At 38.9% G+C, this 16,815-nt stretch overlaps 1 protein-coding gene across 1 annotated transcript; it reads left to right on the top strand.

The window, feature by feature from the left end:
* Nucleotides 1-947: 947 nt before the first annotated feature.
* LOC114309018 (uncharacterized) lies at nt 948-16,290 on the top strand. The gene is made up of 8 exons (XM_082909009.1): nt 948-1,526; nt 5,406-6,731; nt 7,710-9,521; nt 9,706-10,755; nt 14,383-14,487; nt 14,667-14,756; nt 15,235-15,345; nt 15,591-16,290. Exons 1-8 carry the CDS (start codon nt 1,467-1,469, stop codon nt 16,158-16,160), a joined length of 5,124 nt encoding a protein of 1,707 aa, XP_082765135.1. The 5' UTR covers nt 948-1,466; the 3' UTR covers nt 16,161-16,290.
* Nucleotides 16,291-16,815: the final 525 nt, after the last annotated feature.

The following is a 16,815-nucleotide window of genomic DNA, read 5'->3' as shown; positions in this document are numbered from 1 at the left end:
GAACAATTTTTTTTAGGGCAAACTACAAATAGGTCCTAATAGTTTAACTTAATTCCCATCAAATTTTATTGAAAATAAGTCATAGTAAAATCGTCAATAAAAATAATCACTTGTGACTATTTTTTGCATGTCTTTAAGAATTGATAATTAGTAATTTTTTTGTCACAATTTTTATAAATTGTCACTAAACTTTACAATTAGTGACATTTTTGTGACAAAATTTTCAAACTAGTGACTTTTTTTGTAACGATTTTTTTAAACTGTTGCTAAAACTTATAATTAGTGACATTATTTGTGACAAAAAATTTAAACTATTACTGAAAATTAACAATTAGTGATATTTTTTAATAATATTTAATAAAAAAATATTATTAATTATCATAGGACTTATTAGACAATAAGTTTACCTATTAGAACCTACACATAAATCTCTCTTAATTTTATTCATAACTTTGAATCTGAACATTTGACTTTTATTTGTAAATTTATACATAAGACCTATTAGATAATAAATTCATCTTTCAACTTTGGAGTTTTCTTAAGTGTGCAAGTGCACACCATGTGCCACTTACACAAAAAGTGTAAGTATAAGGTGTAAGTATAAGTATAAGGTGTAAGTGTAAGGTGTAAGTGTAAGGTGTAAGGTGTAAGTGGGTTGCACATGGTGTGCAACCTCAAAAAAGGTGTAAGTGTAAGGTTTAATTTTTTATAAAAGGTGTAAGTGTAAGGTGTAAGTGTAAGGTATAAGGTGTAAGGTGTAAGTTGCACACCATAACCAAACCCTTCAACTTTTAACCAATTTTAAATCACATCACCTTTCATATTTTTTTACACATTTTAAAATTAAAAAAAATTATCTTTTAATCATCATTTCAAACTAACCCTATGTATGACGTCCAAATAGAATTTCAAATTATTAAATTTGGGGGGTGTGCAAAGAATTCTTTGGGAGTGTATTTAGAAGCTCCCCATCTTCCTCAACTCCTATAAACTCTTTTTCAACAGTCTCATCATCGCAACGTGTTTGGTTCTTCGAGGCATTCGTTTTACTCGGAAACCCTAAAAAAAAATTGATCACAGCAACAACAATCTCATCTACATTTTCACATTCTCACTTCACAAATTCCCAATTTTTAGAAAATTCCTCTGGAATTCCATTTCCTATCTTTGTTTACATCAATGTCCGAGTTAGAGCTCATGGAATTTAAATTAATCTCTTTTTCCTCTGACCCATTTCGTTTTTTCTCGTGATTCGATTGTCAAATATGTATTTATAATTGAACTGCTATCAATTTTCTAGCAACATGTTGTCTATAATAAAAGGAATTGTTGATACAGTTGTTGTAAAAATTAGTTTTTTTCTTTTTTGGTTGTGAGTTTTTAGATTAGAGACCCTCTTTTTTTTTTTGGTTGTAAATTTGTGATTTTTCTGAGATGAAGAAATCTGGCTATATGATCATGCTGTGATGGATAGCAGTGGAGAAGCAGGGGATGATCAGGGCTCTGGATGGTTGCAAGTTAAAAAGGTGCTATTTTTTTTCATGCCCATTTTCAGAAATTTCATAATCTGGTGTTTTTGACTGCTTGTGTTTATTATTTTACTTGAATCTTTTAAAATTTTAAATTTTAAATTATTTTTGTGGGTCAAAAAACAATTAAGGAAACTGAAGACGGAAATGAAACCATAAAAATGTACCCAGAATTTTCCTTGGAAAATTTGAGGAAATGGACATTTCGAACTGTCAATATCCATGTTTGTAATTCTTGTAAATTGGTATTTATTTGTTTGATATGTTAATTTTAGTGGATCCTATTTGTTTGAATCAGTTTGCAGTGTTTTCAGTGTCTTAGATACACAATAGGTACATATCACTGATATGTATCTTATGTTAAATAAATCTTATGACATTCATATGATATAATTATGATAAAAAGAATACGTGCTTTGTTGAGAAAATTAATTGAACATGTTTTTATGAAAATAAATATTGATGAAATTAATTGAACATATGTTTTTTGCATTGGTGGAGGATCTTGAAGTCTGATTAGAGAAACTTACTGTTGTGTAATTGTCATATCATACCAATTGATTCAATGTAACAAATTTATGTATTGAACATTTTGTTTGAAGGCCTTGAATTTTGATGATGGAAAGCTTATTATTTGTAATTTTCTTGGCAATTAGTTTCGTGTAGCAAAAAGTATGTTGATGATCACATTATTCGAAGAGCTTGAAATTTGTGGAACAGCTTGGGAAGGCCAAATTTAATTGATAGGTTTTGGAGCTAGCATTTCATAGTTATTTGGATCGTGAAATGCCTCATTTTGTTTGACAATTTGAATGGTCTTTTCCTTGGAGACTTCATTTTGTAACATGGCTTGTTTGAACTTTCTTGTTTTAGTCAGCCAATGGTGTAAGATCACACAGTTGATTTTCAATAATGTAGTGCCTCCCATATGCCTTCAACAGGTTGTTACATGTATTTTGCTCTAAATTATTTACTTTATAAATTATCTACTCTTGCACAGAATAAACTTCCGGATGCCACATAATAAGCATTCAAAACTACAATTTGCAGTATGCTTCTAATTTTTTTCAATTCTTTCTGAACAAAGTCAGGAACATTGATTTTCTCGCTTCGTGATTTTCCTAGCTGAAATGATGCCTCAACAACTATTTCTCTTTTACTTTTGAGTTATCGTTCTAACAATTTTGAAAGATGAGGCCTCAACTCTAGACTTCTTAGCTCCATTTGTATATTATTGGCTATTAATGTTTTCTTCTCAATTTTGGTATGAAAAAACGTTGATGAGGGCTTGAGATTAATTCTCATTCTACGGGCCTATTCTATAACTGTTTAAGAATGCAAACTGATTCAAGCTAGACAAAACTTTAAATTGCACAAACTATCATTTAGTCCTACTACAACTTGTGGATGAATAGCTTATGTGTCAGGGATGACTTAATCATGGAAACTCATAAACCCTGCTTAGCCTTGATGAACCTAAATGGGAAGCCAACAAATAGGACAATGGTGATGCAGGTCCTATGTGACCTGGAACATGGGTCATTTTGGTATGAGGAATGGGAATGGGGTACACTATTGTAAGAGGAGCTAATTTAAGCCCACTAAATTAGGCCCAATAGTCCAAGGTTGGTGGGTCTGAATTTATCACAAGTCCAAGATTAGTGGGCCCGGATTTATCGTCATCAAACGGGCCGAATCACTCTAAGCCTCGAAAGGGTTCGGATCCACGAACCTAGAGACTTACTCGAGCCCGGACTCGAAAGGGTATTAAGCAAGCCTAGAGATTCGAAGAACTCAGACTCGAAAGGATTCGGATCCACGAATCTAGAGATCCGAAACACCTGGCTTCGAACGGATTCAAACGCAATCTAGAAGTCGCTCCGTTAATGAGTCCCAGAACACTTGCGGGCTCGGAGCTTTCCGGGATCTACGCACCAGAACCATGGGCGTAATGGAGTTCGAATAAAGGACCCGATCCCGAGGACGGTGAGTGGAGACAAATTCACTCTTCGGTTAAACTAGCCTATACCCGGGTCGAGGTGGCACAACCTCGGGGGGGTCCATGAGACTCGGTAATATTTTGCGGCAGGACGTCCTCTGGGACTACCCCTGACCCTTTGGGATGATTGGGGATTATTGGTTAGGTGTGGCTAAGAAGAAGGGTTTGCCGAGGGGTTGATCTCCTCTTCGGGGTTTTCTCATCCTCGGAGCAGTCACCTCCTTGGAGAGGTCACCTCCTCGGACAAGGTGGTTAGAGAGAATATCCCCCATGTGCCTTGCACATGGGCTCCATCCTACATCATGAGGTGCCTATAAATAGCACCCACCCATAGCTTTACAATGGATGGATTTTGGAGATTTTTCAACTCTTGGGAAAGAACTAATTTCCCCTCTCCATTAGCAACCTTGAGAGTGAAAGTGGGAGATCCATGGGAGAGCCTTGCCATTATTCTCTCTCTAGCCATTTTTCCTTCTTCTTCACCCAATCTCTTATCTCCATCATCTCCTTTGTTCTTGTGTTCCTAAGGTGAGATTATTGAAGAATGTAAGCCTCTCATCACATTCTAGAGAATTCGAAGTTGTTCTTCAAGGATCTTCGAAGATCTTCGAATTTTCCAACTCCTTTCTTGAACCCTCTCCTACAACTATTAAGGATAACTTTTCATGAAAAAGATAGAAAAACTATGGAATTGCTTTGGATCACTAAATTCACCATTTCGGAACAAACGTGTAACCATGTTTTAGAACATCCGTTCCAAAACGTAAATCACTAGGGTTTTAGCATTTTCTGGTAACACTGTGCAGGACACAGCTGGATATATTTGGACCTGACAGAGGCAAATCCAACATTTGAAATTAGTTGATGTTTTGTTTTTGTCTAATTTTTTGCTGGTAAAATTTTAATAAACAAGAGTATAATCATGGGAATAGTGCGTTTGCATTGGTGGTAGGTGGTAGTGTTATTCATTTGCAATTGACATTCAGGTATCCAAACATGTGTTGCAGATCATAGGAGATTAATGTGGGGAGGAAATTGGAATATTAGTGCAACTAGATGATTACAGTTGTTATAAGTGAAACAAGGGTACTGACAAGAAACTTTTGATTCCTGCATTCCTGGGTTTTTTTTTTTTTTTTTTCTTTTGCTTTTCTCTTTTAATGAATTTTCCATGTCTAGTTGAATCCTTGTGTTGTGTCTGTGTCTATGTAAATTTTTATTCACTGCCACAGGATGCCTTGAGAATAGCAGCTCTTTTTGTGTCAAACGTTTGTGATGCTTTCTTCGTCTTTTATGTCATTTATTCTAATCTACTTTCTTCGTCTTTCCTTATGATGCCATATAATATGTATTTTAATTTTATATTTGCTTCTTATTGATACTGTGTATATCAGTTATTTTACTCATTCGCCTTACGATTTTGTTGATGGGAATTTTGAGTTGGTCTATTCTCATTTTAGATCATTTCTATCTGTTTCTTTGTAAGTTATATCTTTTGAATGCTTGCTTAACAAGAATTGCAATAGAAACTTCTTGCAGTTTTTGGTTCTTGAATTTATGTGAATTTCATGTCTGCTGCTCTTATTTTCCAATTCTTACATGTTTCTTCAACCTTCGTCTCTCTTTTTTGTTCTTCTGTTCTATATGATTTTTTTTCCCTTTTTTTGTGTGTTTTCTTTTTTGGTGCAATTAATAATTCCTTTTCTCTCTTCCATATTATGTCATGTGTTTTTCAGAATTTTATTCTGATTTTTTCTTGTAAATGACCTGGGAAAGGACTTTTGGTTCAAGCTTAAAAACTTTCCGAGAAGACATCCACATATCCTAATTTTAATGGCATGCTTTGATTCGTTTTGTTCTTCACATTTCCTATACAGAAGCATAGAAGTAGTGCAAAGTTTTCTCTCCAAGGTTGGGTAGGGGGATTATCTGGAAAACAGACTTCTAGCACTCCACGCCGTCAGGCTTCGTCAAATGTTAAAAGCAGAAATTCACACGGCAAGTATGGTGGCCAGAATTCAAAAGCAGGGGGAGATTTTGCTGCAAATAGCCAGGGCAGGGTTGCAAATGCTACTTCTGTTTCAACTGAAGAAGAGAAAGGCGTTCATTACCTTGATAAATGTGTGGTTTGTCAAGATAATGAATGTCCCAAATCACCTCCGATGAAAGCTGCTACAAATTGTGATAATAAAGATGGAGTTGTTGAAGAGTTTCTCCAAAAGGATAAGCCTGATCCTATTCAAACAATCAAGTGGGGTGATTTGGATGGTGGAGCTTTGGAACTACATCTCAAAAAGACCGTTGGAGCAGAAATTAGGTTTGGAGATATTGGAAATGATCATTTAGTTAGCAGGAAAGCCGAGGATGCTAAAGGTTCAGTTTCATGCATTTCTTCTTCCACTGACTCCAAAGGAGACAAATCGGTGGTACCATCTGTAGATGCAGATCACAGTCTTTGTCAGCCATTATCGTTGTCTCCGGAGGATGGAGAGAACTGTAAAGAGGTGAATGAAATAACTTCAGAGGATGTGAAGGTACAAGTTACAAATGAAAAAATACTTACTTCAACTGGTGATGTTTCAAACGGTGGAGAAACATGCAATGAACAAGTCAAATCAGTTAGTAATGACCCCTTAGCTGCTGGCAGTATGTCTGGTTCCATAGCCAATGAAAAGGATGGGATGATTGTGGAACTTCCAGAACCTATTGTTATGTGTGAAACAGGCAATTCAGAAATATCTGATGTACCCATGATAGACGGTGCTTCTAGCACAGTAGCAATGCCCCAAGATGCTGACTCACTTACACCTGAAAAAATTGAGGCTGAAAAATCTGGAGTCTCTGGCCATCAACTGGCCGATAGAATTCTTGGTGAGTTGTCAAATGCCCAGATTTTAAGTGGCACTGATGCAGGTGATGCACGTGAAAGTAAGGAAAGGTTTAGACAGCGGCTTTGGTGCTTTCTCTTCGAGAATCTTAATAGGGCTGTAGATGAACTTTATCTTCTTTGTGAACTAGAATGTGATTTGGAGCAGATGAAAGAGGCAATTCTTGTCCTTGAAGAAGCTGCATCTGATTTTAAGGAACTAAATTCTAGAGTGGAGGAATTTGAGAATGTAAAAAGGTCCACTTCTCAATTAATTGATGGCCTGCCTATGACCATGAAGTCAGATCACCGCAGACCACATGCACTTTCATGGGAGGTCAGCATGCTTGCCCCTTTCTTGTTACCAATGTAATGAATTACCTACTGCTGAAAATGACATGAAATAATTCACTCTGTTAAAACAGCACTCAAGCATAGATGTATACTGACATAATCCTTGGTGCTTTGACATAATATATACTGACACCCAACTAATAGATATAAATTCCGAAACTATCCCTCTATTCCACACTATTGATGCATCCACACTCAATTTAAAAGATAATATTGTAAAATCACAAGGTTTTGGTGCTGTCTTTTAAAAATGGACATCATTTTGGGACATCCCAAAATGGAATAGCAGATGGATCAGAGGGAGTATTTTTTGGCTTCTTTTGGACTGACTTTGTTTCTCTGAGGATTTTTGTTGCTAAGACAATTATCAACATTTTTCAAGTATCTTCAATTGTGGTCAGCAAGGAATTTAATTCTCATGATTTGCTTTAAGTTTGAAATCATTTATTCTCTCTGTGCCTTAAAACCTTATGCCAAGAAATCTAGTTTGACATGGGAAACTAATTTTTGTGAGTTATAAGTATGAAACTATATTCTCATGTTTGATGGTCAAAATCATCACTATATTATATTTAAAATAAAATAAAATAAAATAAATCATCACTACATAATCCTATAAAAATTCTTGAAAAATGTACAGAGAATGGAACATTGGCATGAGGCATAAATAATGTTGCCTGGATGGGACTCTGTTGAGGGACACAAATCATGTGTATGTGTCCACTGTCCACCAGCTAAAGGCATAGTAGCTATCCATTAATCTTTGAATTAAGATAATGTTCTTTCACGAAGATGGAGGGTATTAGGTAAGAGTACAAGGATGAGAGGATGATTTTCTGTGCGCTGTCTTATTGAATAAACTCTGTTAGAATCATATGTTGATTTTTATTTTAGTTTTTAAAATAAGTATTACATTGACAATAAAAAGTTTATCTTTCTTACTTATTTTTTCCTGGTGCAGGTTCGGCGAATGACTACTTCACCTCACAGGGCAGAAATACTGTCTTCATCTCTTGAAGCTTTTAGGAAAATCCAACAAGAAAGAGCTAACACGAGGGCAGCTAGTGATGCTGAAAAACTGCGGCATGATTGTTCTAATTGTCGTAACAGTGATATTCCAGAGAAACATGCTGGGAGAAGTTACATAACATCAAATGCTAAAGAAACAGTCCTGAAGTTAAGGAAGCATAGTGGAGTTTCAGATATCAGTCGGAGAAGTTCGAGTGGAGAGAAGAGGAATTCTGACTCGGGCAGGTCCTGCAGAATAAACTCCACACACAATGGTCATTTACCGAACCCATCTGTTTCTGGTATTAACGCATCTAGGTTACCTGTTAGGGAGAGCTCAGCCGCTTCTGTCACTGGAAAGAGCAAAGGGGAACACGTTGGATCTACTTCTGAAATGGAGAAGTTGCTTCCTAGGAAAGATAAAATGTTGGCAGAAAGTGTGGTTGAGAAAAATCCCAAATCTGTGGATCACCTTAAGAAGCAAACTTATCTTTCTGAAAGAGATAGGGACAAGAGAAATGGACCGTCATGGAAATCCATGGATGCTTGGAAGGATAAAAGGAACTGGGAGGAACTACTTGCATCTCCATTCCGTGTTTCTTCTCGCTTTTCACATTCGCCAGGCATGGGTCGGAAAAGTGCTGAGCGTGCACGAATTTTGCATGACAAACTAATGTCTCCTGAGAAGAAAAAGAAGACTGCTTTAGATTTAAAAAAAGAAGCAGAAGAAAAACATGCACGGGCTATGAGGATTAGAAGTGAGTTAGAGAATGAAAGAGTTCAAAAGCTTCAGCGTAACTCAGATAAATTGAACCGTGTTAATGAATGGCAAGCTGTTCGCAGCATGAAGTTGCGAGAGGGAATGTATGCCCGCCACCAACGAAGTGAATCTCGGCATGAAGCTTTTCTAGCCCAGGTTGTGAAAAGGGCTGGTGATGAAAGCAGTAAGGTTAATGAGGTTCGTTTTATTACTTCACTAAATGAAGAGAACAAAAAATTTATATTGCGCCAGAAACATCATGATTCTGAATTGAGGAGAGCTGAGAAACTTCATGTAATGAAAACTAAACAGAAGGAGGATATGGCAAGAGAGGAAGCTGTTTTGGAGCGCAAGAAGCTCATTGAAGCTGAAAAGCTGCAGCGTCTGGCTGAGACACAGCGGAAAAAGGAAGAGGCTCTAGTGAGAAGGGAAGAAGAACGGAAGGCATCAAGTGCAGCACGAGAGGCAAAGGCTATAGAACATCTCCGAAGAAAGGAGGTTAGAGCTAAAGCCCAACAGGAGGAAGCAGAGCTTCTGGCCCAGAAATTAGCTGAAAGACTTAGTGAAAGTGAACAGCGTCGCAAGTTTTACTTAGAACAAATACGGGAGAGAGCTTCAATGGATTTCAGAGATCAATCTTCACCTCTACTGCGACGTTCTCTGAACAAGGAGGGTCAGGGTAGATCTACACCAACCAGCAGTAGTGAAGAGTATCAGGCAAATAACGTCACAGGTTCAGGAGGTTCTACTCTTCAAACAGGCAATGCCACATTGCAACACTCGTTAAAGCGAAGGATTAAAAAAATACGTCAAAGGCTTATGGCTTTGAAATATGAATTTCCTGAGCCTCCTGTTGGGGTTGAAAATGCTGGCATTGGATATAGAGCAGCGGTGGGAACTGCAAGGGCGAAAATTGGACGGTGGCTTCAGGAACTTCAGAGACTTAGGCAAGCAAGGAAAGAAGGGGCTGCAAGTATTGGACTAATAACTGCTGAGATGATTAAGGTAGTCATTATGCACAGTCATTTTAAAGTTTGATTTCTGAGTACTTCAAAGAGGAATGATTAAGGTTGGAAAAAGTGGTTTCAGTAGATTATGCTTTTGTTTTTCCTTTTTTGTTTTTTCTTTCCTGTGGGAAAGCTTGTGATTTTTTTAACTAACAGTTTTTGACATTTGATTTGTGGATTAGTTTTTGGAGGGAAAAGACCCTGAGCTGCAAGCATCTCGCCAAGCTGGTCTGCTTGATTTTATTGCTTCTGCCTTGCCAGCTTCTCACACATCTAAACCTGAAGCCTGCCAGGTGACAATATACCTTTTAAGACTTCTAAGGGTAGTGCTATCAGTACCTGCAAACAGGAGTTACTTTCTTGCACAAAATCTCTTGCCACCGATCATCCCCATGCTGGCAGCAGCTCTTGAGAACTATATCAAGATTGCAGCTTCATCAAGTGTCCCTGGTAGCTCCAACTTGCTATCAAGCAAAACATCAATTGAAAATTTGGAGTCAATCTCTGAAGAACTGGATGGCTTTTTATGGACTGTTGCAACAATTATTGGTCATGTAAGCTCTGATGAACGCCAACTCCAAATGCAGGATGGTTTACAGGAGCTTGTGCTTGCGTATCAGGTTATTCATCGGTTGCGAGATCTTTTTGCGCTTCATGACAGGCCACAGGTGGAAGGGTCACCGTTTCCTTCATCTATTCTCTTGAGTATAAGTCTGTTGGTAGTTTTAACATCCAGATGCAGAACAATTTCTTCCATTGATTGGGAATCTTTTCCAATTGAAATAGTACCAGAAAATGAAACTTCAAAGGCTAAGCTTGTAGAGGCTGCAGATTTTGGATCTTCCTCTGTAAATAACCTCAATGGAGAAAATAGAACTTTACCAGATGTACCAGAAGATAGGCCATTAGATGAATCATGTACGATAAAAAGAAGCAAAGAATCGGTATTGGATAAAAAAGATTCTGATAAGCTTGAGGCTGTTGGCACAGGGATGGATGTTGACGAGTCCAAGCATGTTTTGACAGATAATACTGCAAAGTCTTCTGTCTCTCAGAGAGACGAGAAGAGCTCTGTGGATGATGGTGCAGAACAAAAGAATGAAAACAAATCAGGCTTGAAGCCACCAGTAACCTTTCTTCTTGCTGCCATATCTGAAACTGGCTTGGTCTGTCTTCCCTCATTGTTGACAGCTGTGCTATTGCAGGCACACAACAGGTTGTCTTCTGAACAGGTAAGTGTCGTCAATTGAAAATATATCAGCATGAGTGTAATGGTTCTAATTTACTTCATGACGATTCATAACAAGTTCAATTAAGGAATGCTCTGAGATACAACCTGTAAGAAAAAAATTAATGTATTATTGATTTATGTATTACAAGATATATAAATTACAATTCCTATACAATCTATATATAGAAGAAAATGTGGTAGTAGGTGTAGTGGAGGTGATAGTGGGTTAGGTGAAGTGGAGTGTGTGGTGAAGTGGAGGTAGGTGAAGTGGAGTGTGTAGTGGAGTAGGTGAAGGTAAAGATGGGAAATTCTAACAGCCCCCCGCAAACTCAAGGAGGAGAGAAACTAACCAACTTGAGTTTGGAGAGAGTAACAAAACAAGAAAATACATAAAAATAAAAAAGGATAGGAGACACTGTATGGTCGTGTCAGACCGTTGGTGAAGACACTGTATGGGGTGTCATAACGTTGTAGAGGACACTGTATGGTGGTGTCAGACCGATGTAGAAGACAGTTTATGGGGTCATGTCGGACCGTTGTAGAAGACAGTTTATGGGGTCATGTCGGACCGTTGTAGAAGACAATGTTGTGACAGTTTACGGAGTCTTGCTGGACCCTTGTAGAAACTAACCGGAATCAATGTCGGGACAGTTTACAGAGTCTTGTCGGACCCTTGTAGAAACTAACCGGAATCTATGTCGGGACAGTTTACAGAGTCTTGTCGGACCCATAAAGGAGCTAACCGGAATCAATGTCGGGACAGTTTACAGAGTCTTGTCGGACCCATAAAAAATCGCATCCTCAAAAGGTGCGCTCAATTTTTCAAAAGGCGTGCCATCAAAAGGCGTGCCCACTTTAGCAAAAGATGTGCCATGAAAAGGCGTGCCAGTTTGTCGGCTGGTGGCAAGAGGCGCGCGATGCGCGTGGCTGCCTCGGCTATAAGACGGAGGCTGAGGCTGAGGCAGAGAAAAGCTGCGAAAAACCTCTGAATTTTGGCAGTCTGAAACACTCTGTAAACCCTGCGAAAAACCTCTGAATTTTGGCAGTCTGAAACACTCTGTAAACCCTGCGCTGAAACACGTAGCAACTCAAAACATGGCCTCTTCTTCCCGTCCAGCTACCCAGAACCTGCTCACGCTCTTTCCAGAACTGAACGAGCCCACAAGAGAAATAACTGGTGCGGTGGCCAGTGAACCTCAACCAAACACCTCTGGTTTTGCTCCATTGAACTTTCCGATGCGGTCGGTGGAGCAAAAAATGGCGGTGCAAACTGATATTGAGGCCAATCAGTATACTCTGAAGTCATGCGTGGAAACCATGACGGCGGTCACAAATTTGTCGAACCGGCTGCAGAGTAGGACAAATGAGGTGCAGCATGTAAACGCCCAACTGGCTCTGCTCCAACGCATGTATAAGGATGCGCGAGCAGAGATAAGTGTGCTAAAGGCGGAAAACAAGGAGCTGAAGCGAAAGGCCACCGTGATGTTCCGATTTGGAGGGCCGCCATATGCGGCAGTGGAGGAGTATGGGGGAGTGAACGTGCTCGGCGGCGTGGAAAACACGGAGGCAGCACTGTCAAGGACCGCCCAGGAAGGAGGCAAAAAGAAGAGACCGGCGGCAGAGTAGGTCGGTGGGAGGCCGTCTGCAGAAAAGAAAACAAAGCTGTTGTTGTTGTGATTTTTTGTGTATTTTTGTTGTTGTTGTTTTGTTTGGTTTTTTTTTTTTTTTTTTTTTTGGTTGTAAAATGTGGATCGGGGTTGATCCCGATATGAATAAAATGAGTGTATTGTGCAAAACCGAATGGCGTGAAGGGACAAGACGGAGCAGAAAAATTAAACTGGAATGAATGTTTTTTTTTTTTTTTTTTTTTTTTTTTTTTTTTTTTAATAAGAATAATAATAAATTAATGGTGGTGGAACATGGGCGCGGAGAGAGAGAGAGAAGAAGGTGGGGGGTGTGTGTGTGATGTTATTCGGTAAAACCAGGCTGTGTGTCCCTCCCGAGAGAGAGAAGAGGTTGCGGCGAAGGAGGCACCAGGTGGGGCCGTAGGCGGCGGAGCTGAGACGGTCGGAGAAGACGGAGTGGCTTGGCGACGAAGATGGCGGGACGAGACCCAATCTGGAGGGTGACGATGTTGAGCAGTGCGTCGGCGAGGCCGCTGACTAGTGTGGTGGCGCCGGGGCCGTGAACACAGACGGGGACGAACTCAGATTTCGGTGAAATGGCGGAGCAGAACGCAATGGCGTAGAAGTGAGAGTGCAGAACATGGGGCCAGCCTCTCTCTTACGATGAGGCCAGCCTCTCTCTTCCGATCGTTCCTCTAGGGACAGATCTAAGATTTGTCAAAACCGATCTCCACGGTAGTGATGAGATCAACAATGAGAGATAGGGATGGTGGAGATTCGAGGACGGCGGCGGGGGTGGTGTATCCATCGGAGATTTTCTCTCTCTGGTGGATTCAGATCCGAGATTAGAGAGAGAGACCAGCATGAAATCAAAATAGCCAAATAAAGCTGAGATCTGTACTTCCTCATGGATAGAAACACCGGCTCGCCTGTTGAGGTCGATACTGATAATTTGATGGAAGGGGATAAGGAGTTCTTAAGGGAACCCGAGATGGCAGCAGTACCGGAAACATCTTTAGAGGAGAAAAATGACAACCTGCAGCCAGAGAATTCTTCCAAGAAAAGATCGCGGATTTCAGGAGATGTGAGTATAGTTGACCTGATGACTTGAGATTAAATTTCATTTCTGAGTGGGAGCTTGGGATTGCAGTAGTGGGGCTTTATGTCTAGTGTTTGTGTTTGTGCTTGGACAGCAGCTGGGGAGGAAGTACATGCAGAGTGATCAAGGTATGTGTAGAGGTCCGGCGGGCGGCCAAGGCGAGACTGCCGCCCGCCGGTGAAGCAGAATGACTAGGTTGTTAACCTTGCTCTGATACCATGTAAGAAAAAAATTAATGTATTATTGATTTATGTATTACAAGATATATAAATTACAATTCTTATACAATCTATATATAGAAGAAAATGTGGTAGTAGGTGTAGTGGAGGTGATAGTGGGTTAGGTGAAGTGGAGTGTGTGGTGAAGTGGAGGTAGGTGAAGTGGAGTGTGTGGTGAAGTGGAGGTAGGTGAAGTGGAGTGTGTAGTGGAATAGGTGAAGGTAAAGATGGGAAATTCTAACACAACCATACCTTACTTCCTTCTATCTTGTATCTTCTCCAACTCGTCGGTCAAATTATCTTCTCAATTATCTTTGTGTTGCATGTGTAAGCATGGTTGATGGAGTCACCTTTGATTGTGATTTTCTTCTTTACCTGTAATCAATTATATCTACTGCTAAGTTCTCTTATAACATTATTTTGGCTGTAAGATCACATTTTTTGTGCATGTTTCTAGGTCCTTTGATTTGGCATGATTATCAACTTTTTAACCAGATGTTTTGGTAGTGGTGTGGAAGATAAAGGATTTTAGCTTTATGTTGTTTTCATTTGCTTGTTACTATTATATTCAAACAAAAGCTATATACCAGAAGCTTCACCATGCTATGCACGGTGGTGTTACCAGTAGGAACAAGGGCAGAGCTCTTCTCATTTAATAATTGACAGTGAGTTGTATTCTATTTCAGGCTTCCCATGTTCTTCCATCTAATTTTGAAGAAGTGGCAACTGGAGTACTGAAGGTTTTGAACAATTTGGCTCTTATAGACATAACATTCATGCAAAAGATGCTAGTAAGTCACTTTTATTTTTATTTATTATGCCAAGTTTTCAGTTAAATCATAGATGTGAACTAGCTCCCTGAACTTGACTATTTTGCATCTTTTGGCTTTCAAATCCTCACGTGATATGTGTGTTTAGTGCTCGGTGGATTTATTTACTTAATTTTTCCCTTTTCTTATCTTGATTGTAGGCCAGGCCAGACCTGAAAATGGAATTCTTCCATTTGATCAGTTTTCTTCTTTCTCATTGCGCAAGCAAGTGGAGAGTAGCTACTGATCAGGTGATTCTACATGCCATTGTGTTTTATACATTGACATGTAACATGCACTCACATTTGCACATGTAACTAGACCTGGCAAATTGCCGCATGAGCAACAGTTCATTAAAAGGAAGATATACATCTTCACATATATTCTTGTGGCATGCATATTGGCACGAATGACAATAAATGATGAATTGACCTTTGCCTACAGAAAACAATTCTCAGAGAAATTAATCTTCTGATTTGTATAAGTGTCAGAGAAAACGAACATTTATCAATTATCAACATACTAGCATAATATTTTTGAACTTCTAGCATGAAATTTGCTTGACAATTTGCACAAAGGTTTGGGATTAGACATTCTTGAGTTTGATATAATATTTCTGGATCTTGCATTATTTAATGGTTATATATATATAATTGAGTTTTTTTATGATGGGAAGATTAATAGCAAGCCTTGCTAATACTTGTTTGCTATCTGTGCAATGTCTCTCAGGTTGGTTTGCTTCTGCTGGAATCTTTATCGCTTCTTGGTTTTTTTGCCTTGTTCCACCTTGAAAATCAAGCTGTCCTTCGATGGGGAAAGAGCCCTACCATCCTTCATAAGGTGAGTGGAATTTCACAAACCACCTTTTACATCTTGATTGGTTAATTACACCAAGACCCTTTTAACTATTAGCGGATATCACTTTACCCCCTCATCTATGAACCCATGTACACTTTTGACCTCTTCAATTATAAAAATGTTTCACTTCCACCCCCTTTGGAGGATATTCATTAATAGTTGAGGGGTTCTTGGTGTAATTAAACCTTAATTATTTAGAAAATCTAAATGTTGAAGTGGAAGAACAGGTATGCGATATGCCATTTGTGTTCTTCAGTGATCCCGAGTTGATGCCAGTCTTGGCAGGCACACTGGTTGCTGCCTGCTTTGGTTGTGAGCAGAACAAGGGTGTGGTTCAGCAAGAACTCAGTACCGATATGCTTCTTTCTTTGATCAAATCTTGCCGAAATGGTTTACCTACGGTTAGATCTAGCTCAACCCTGGATAATCCTCCAACAGAATCTCCAGGTGAATCTAATCAGTTGGGTCCTCCTGAATCTAGAAAACTTCAAGGCGAAATGCCCCTTAGATCCAACCGTTACAATCCAAGAAACGCACGAATTTATTCAGGAAAAGGTGGTGGTGGTGGTGGTGGTGGTGGTGGGGCTTTGGGCAACAGCTTCAGAACTAGCAAGATGCGAAACCAGAAAGATTGCAAAGCGTTCAAACTTTGCGAAGAGATGTCTCTGAAGCAAAATCAGTCAGCTTCAGAAACTTCCTCCAATTTAATGTTGCATTCCAGATTTTCTGGAAGTTTCATTGATAGAGCAGAGCAGTTTTTCGCGGCGGAGATCACCAATTTGGGTGATGAGGTATGAGTTGAGGGAAAAAAAAAGAAGAAAAAAAAACTTAAAGTCAGTTTTTATGATAATATTATTAATTTGAACACATGCTGAAAGGGTACTTCTGGTCTCCATTATTCAATAAAATGACGTATTTAATCAACAACTACAGCAGATTGTTTAGCAGATGTCTACTATAATCACCGGTGCCAGACTTGTTCACTTTTTGGAAGCTGATAATTAATATCTTAAATGCTGTTTTGATGTATGTATCGTTGCACACACAATGCATGTGGAATTTTTATCTTATTTAGTGCACAAATTTTTCCCACATCTCATTCTCTTTTCCTTATGTGAAGCCCAAATTAGAAAAGCCCCTTTGTAAAAAAATAAATAAATTATTATGTGTAATTAACTGGTATCATGCTCCATTTGAGGGAGGATAGGTATAATATGGTTTTGGGAAAGGGTGCTGACGTGGTTTTGGATGGTTTTATCATCATAGTTTGGTCAGTCAAAATAGAATAAAAAATGTTATGTTGCTCCATTTGAGTTGTTGCCTTTTAATGTATTTTTGAAAAATCTGCTCTTCAGTTTTTTTTTTTTCCTTATCTAACTCTGCAAACTTGGAAGCATGAAATTTCATCTGTGATGATGTTTTTTAAAGTAGATGCAACATGTTAAATTTTTG

This window comes from Camellia sinensis, chromosome 15 (assembly GCF_055761805.1).
Source record: "Camellia sinensis isolate YWXY chromosome 15, ASM5576180v1, whole genome shotgun sequence".
Lineage (NCBI taxonomy): Eukaryota > Viridiplantae > Streptophyta > Magnoliopsida > Ericales > Theaceae > Camellia > Camellia sinensis.
Note: the sequence above shows the minus strand (reverse complement) of the source record. Positions and strands in the feature narration are given on the sequence as shown.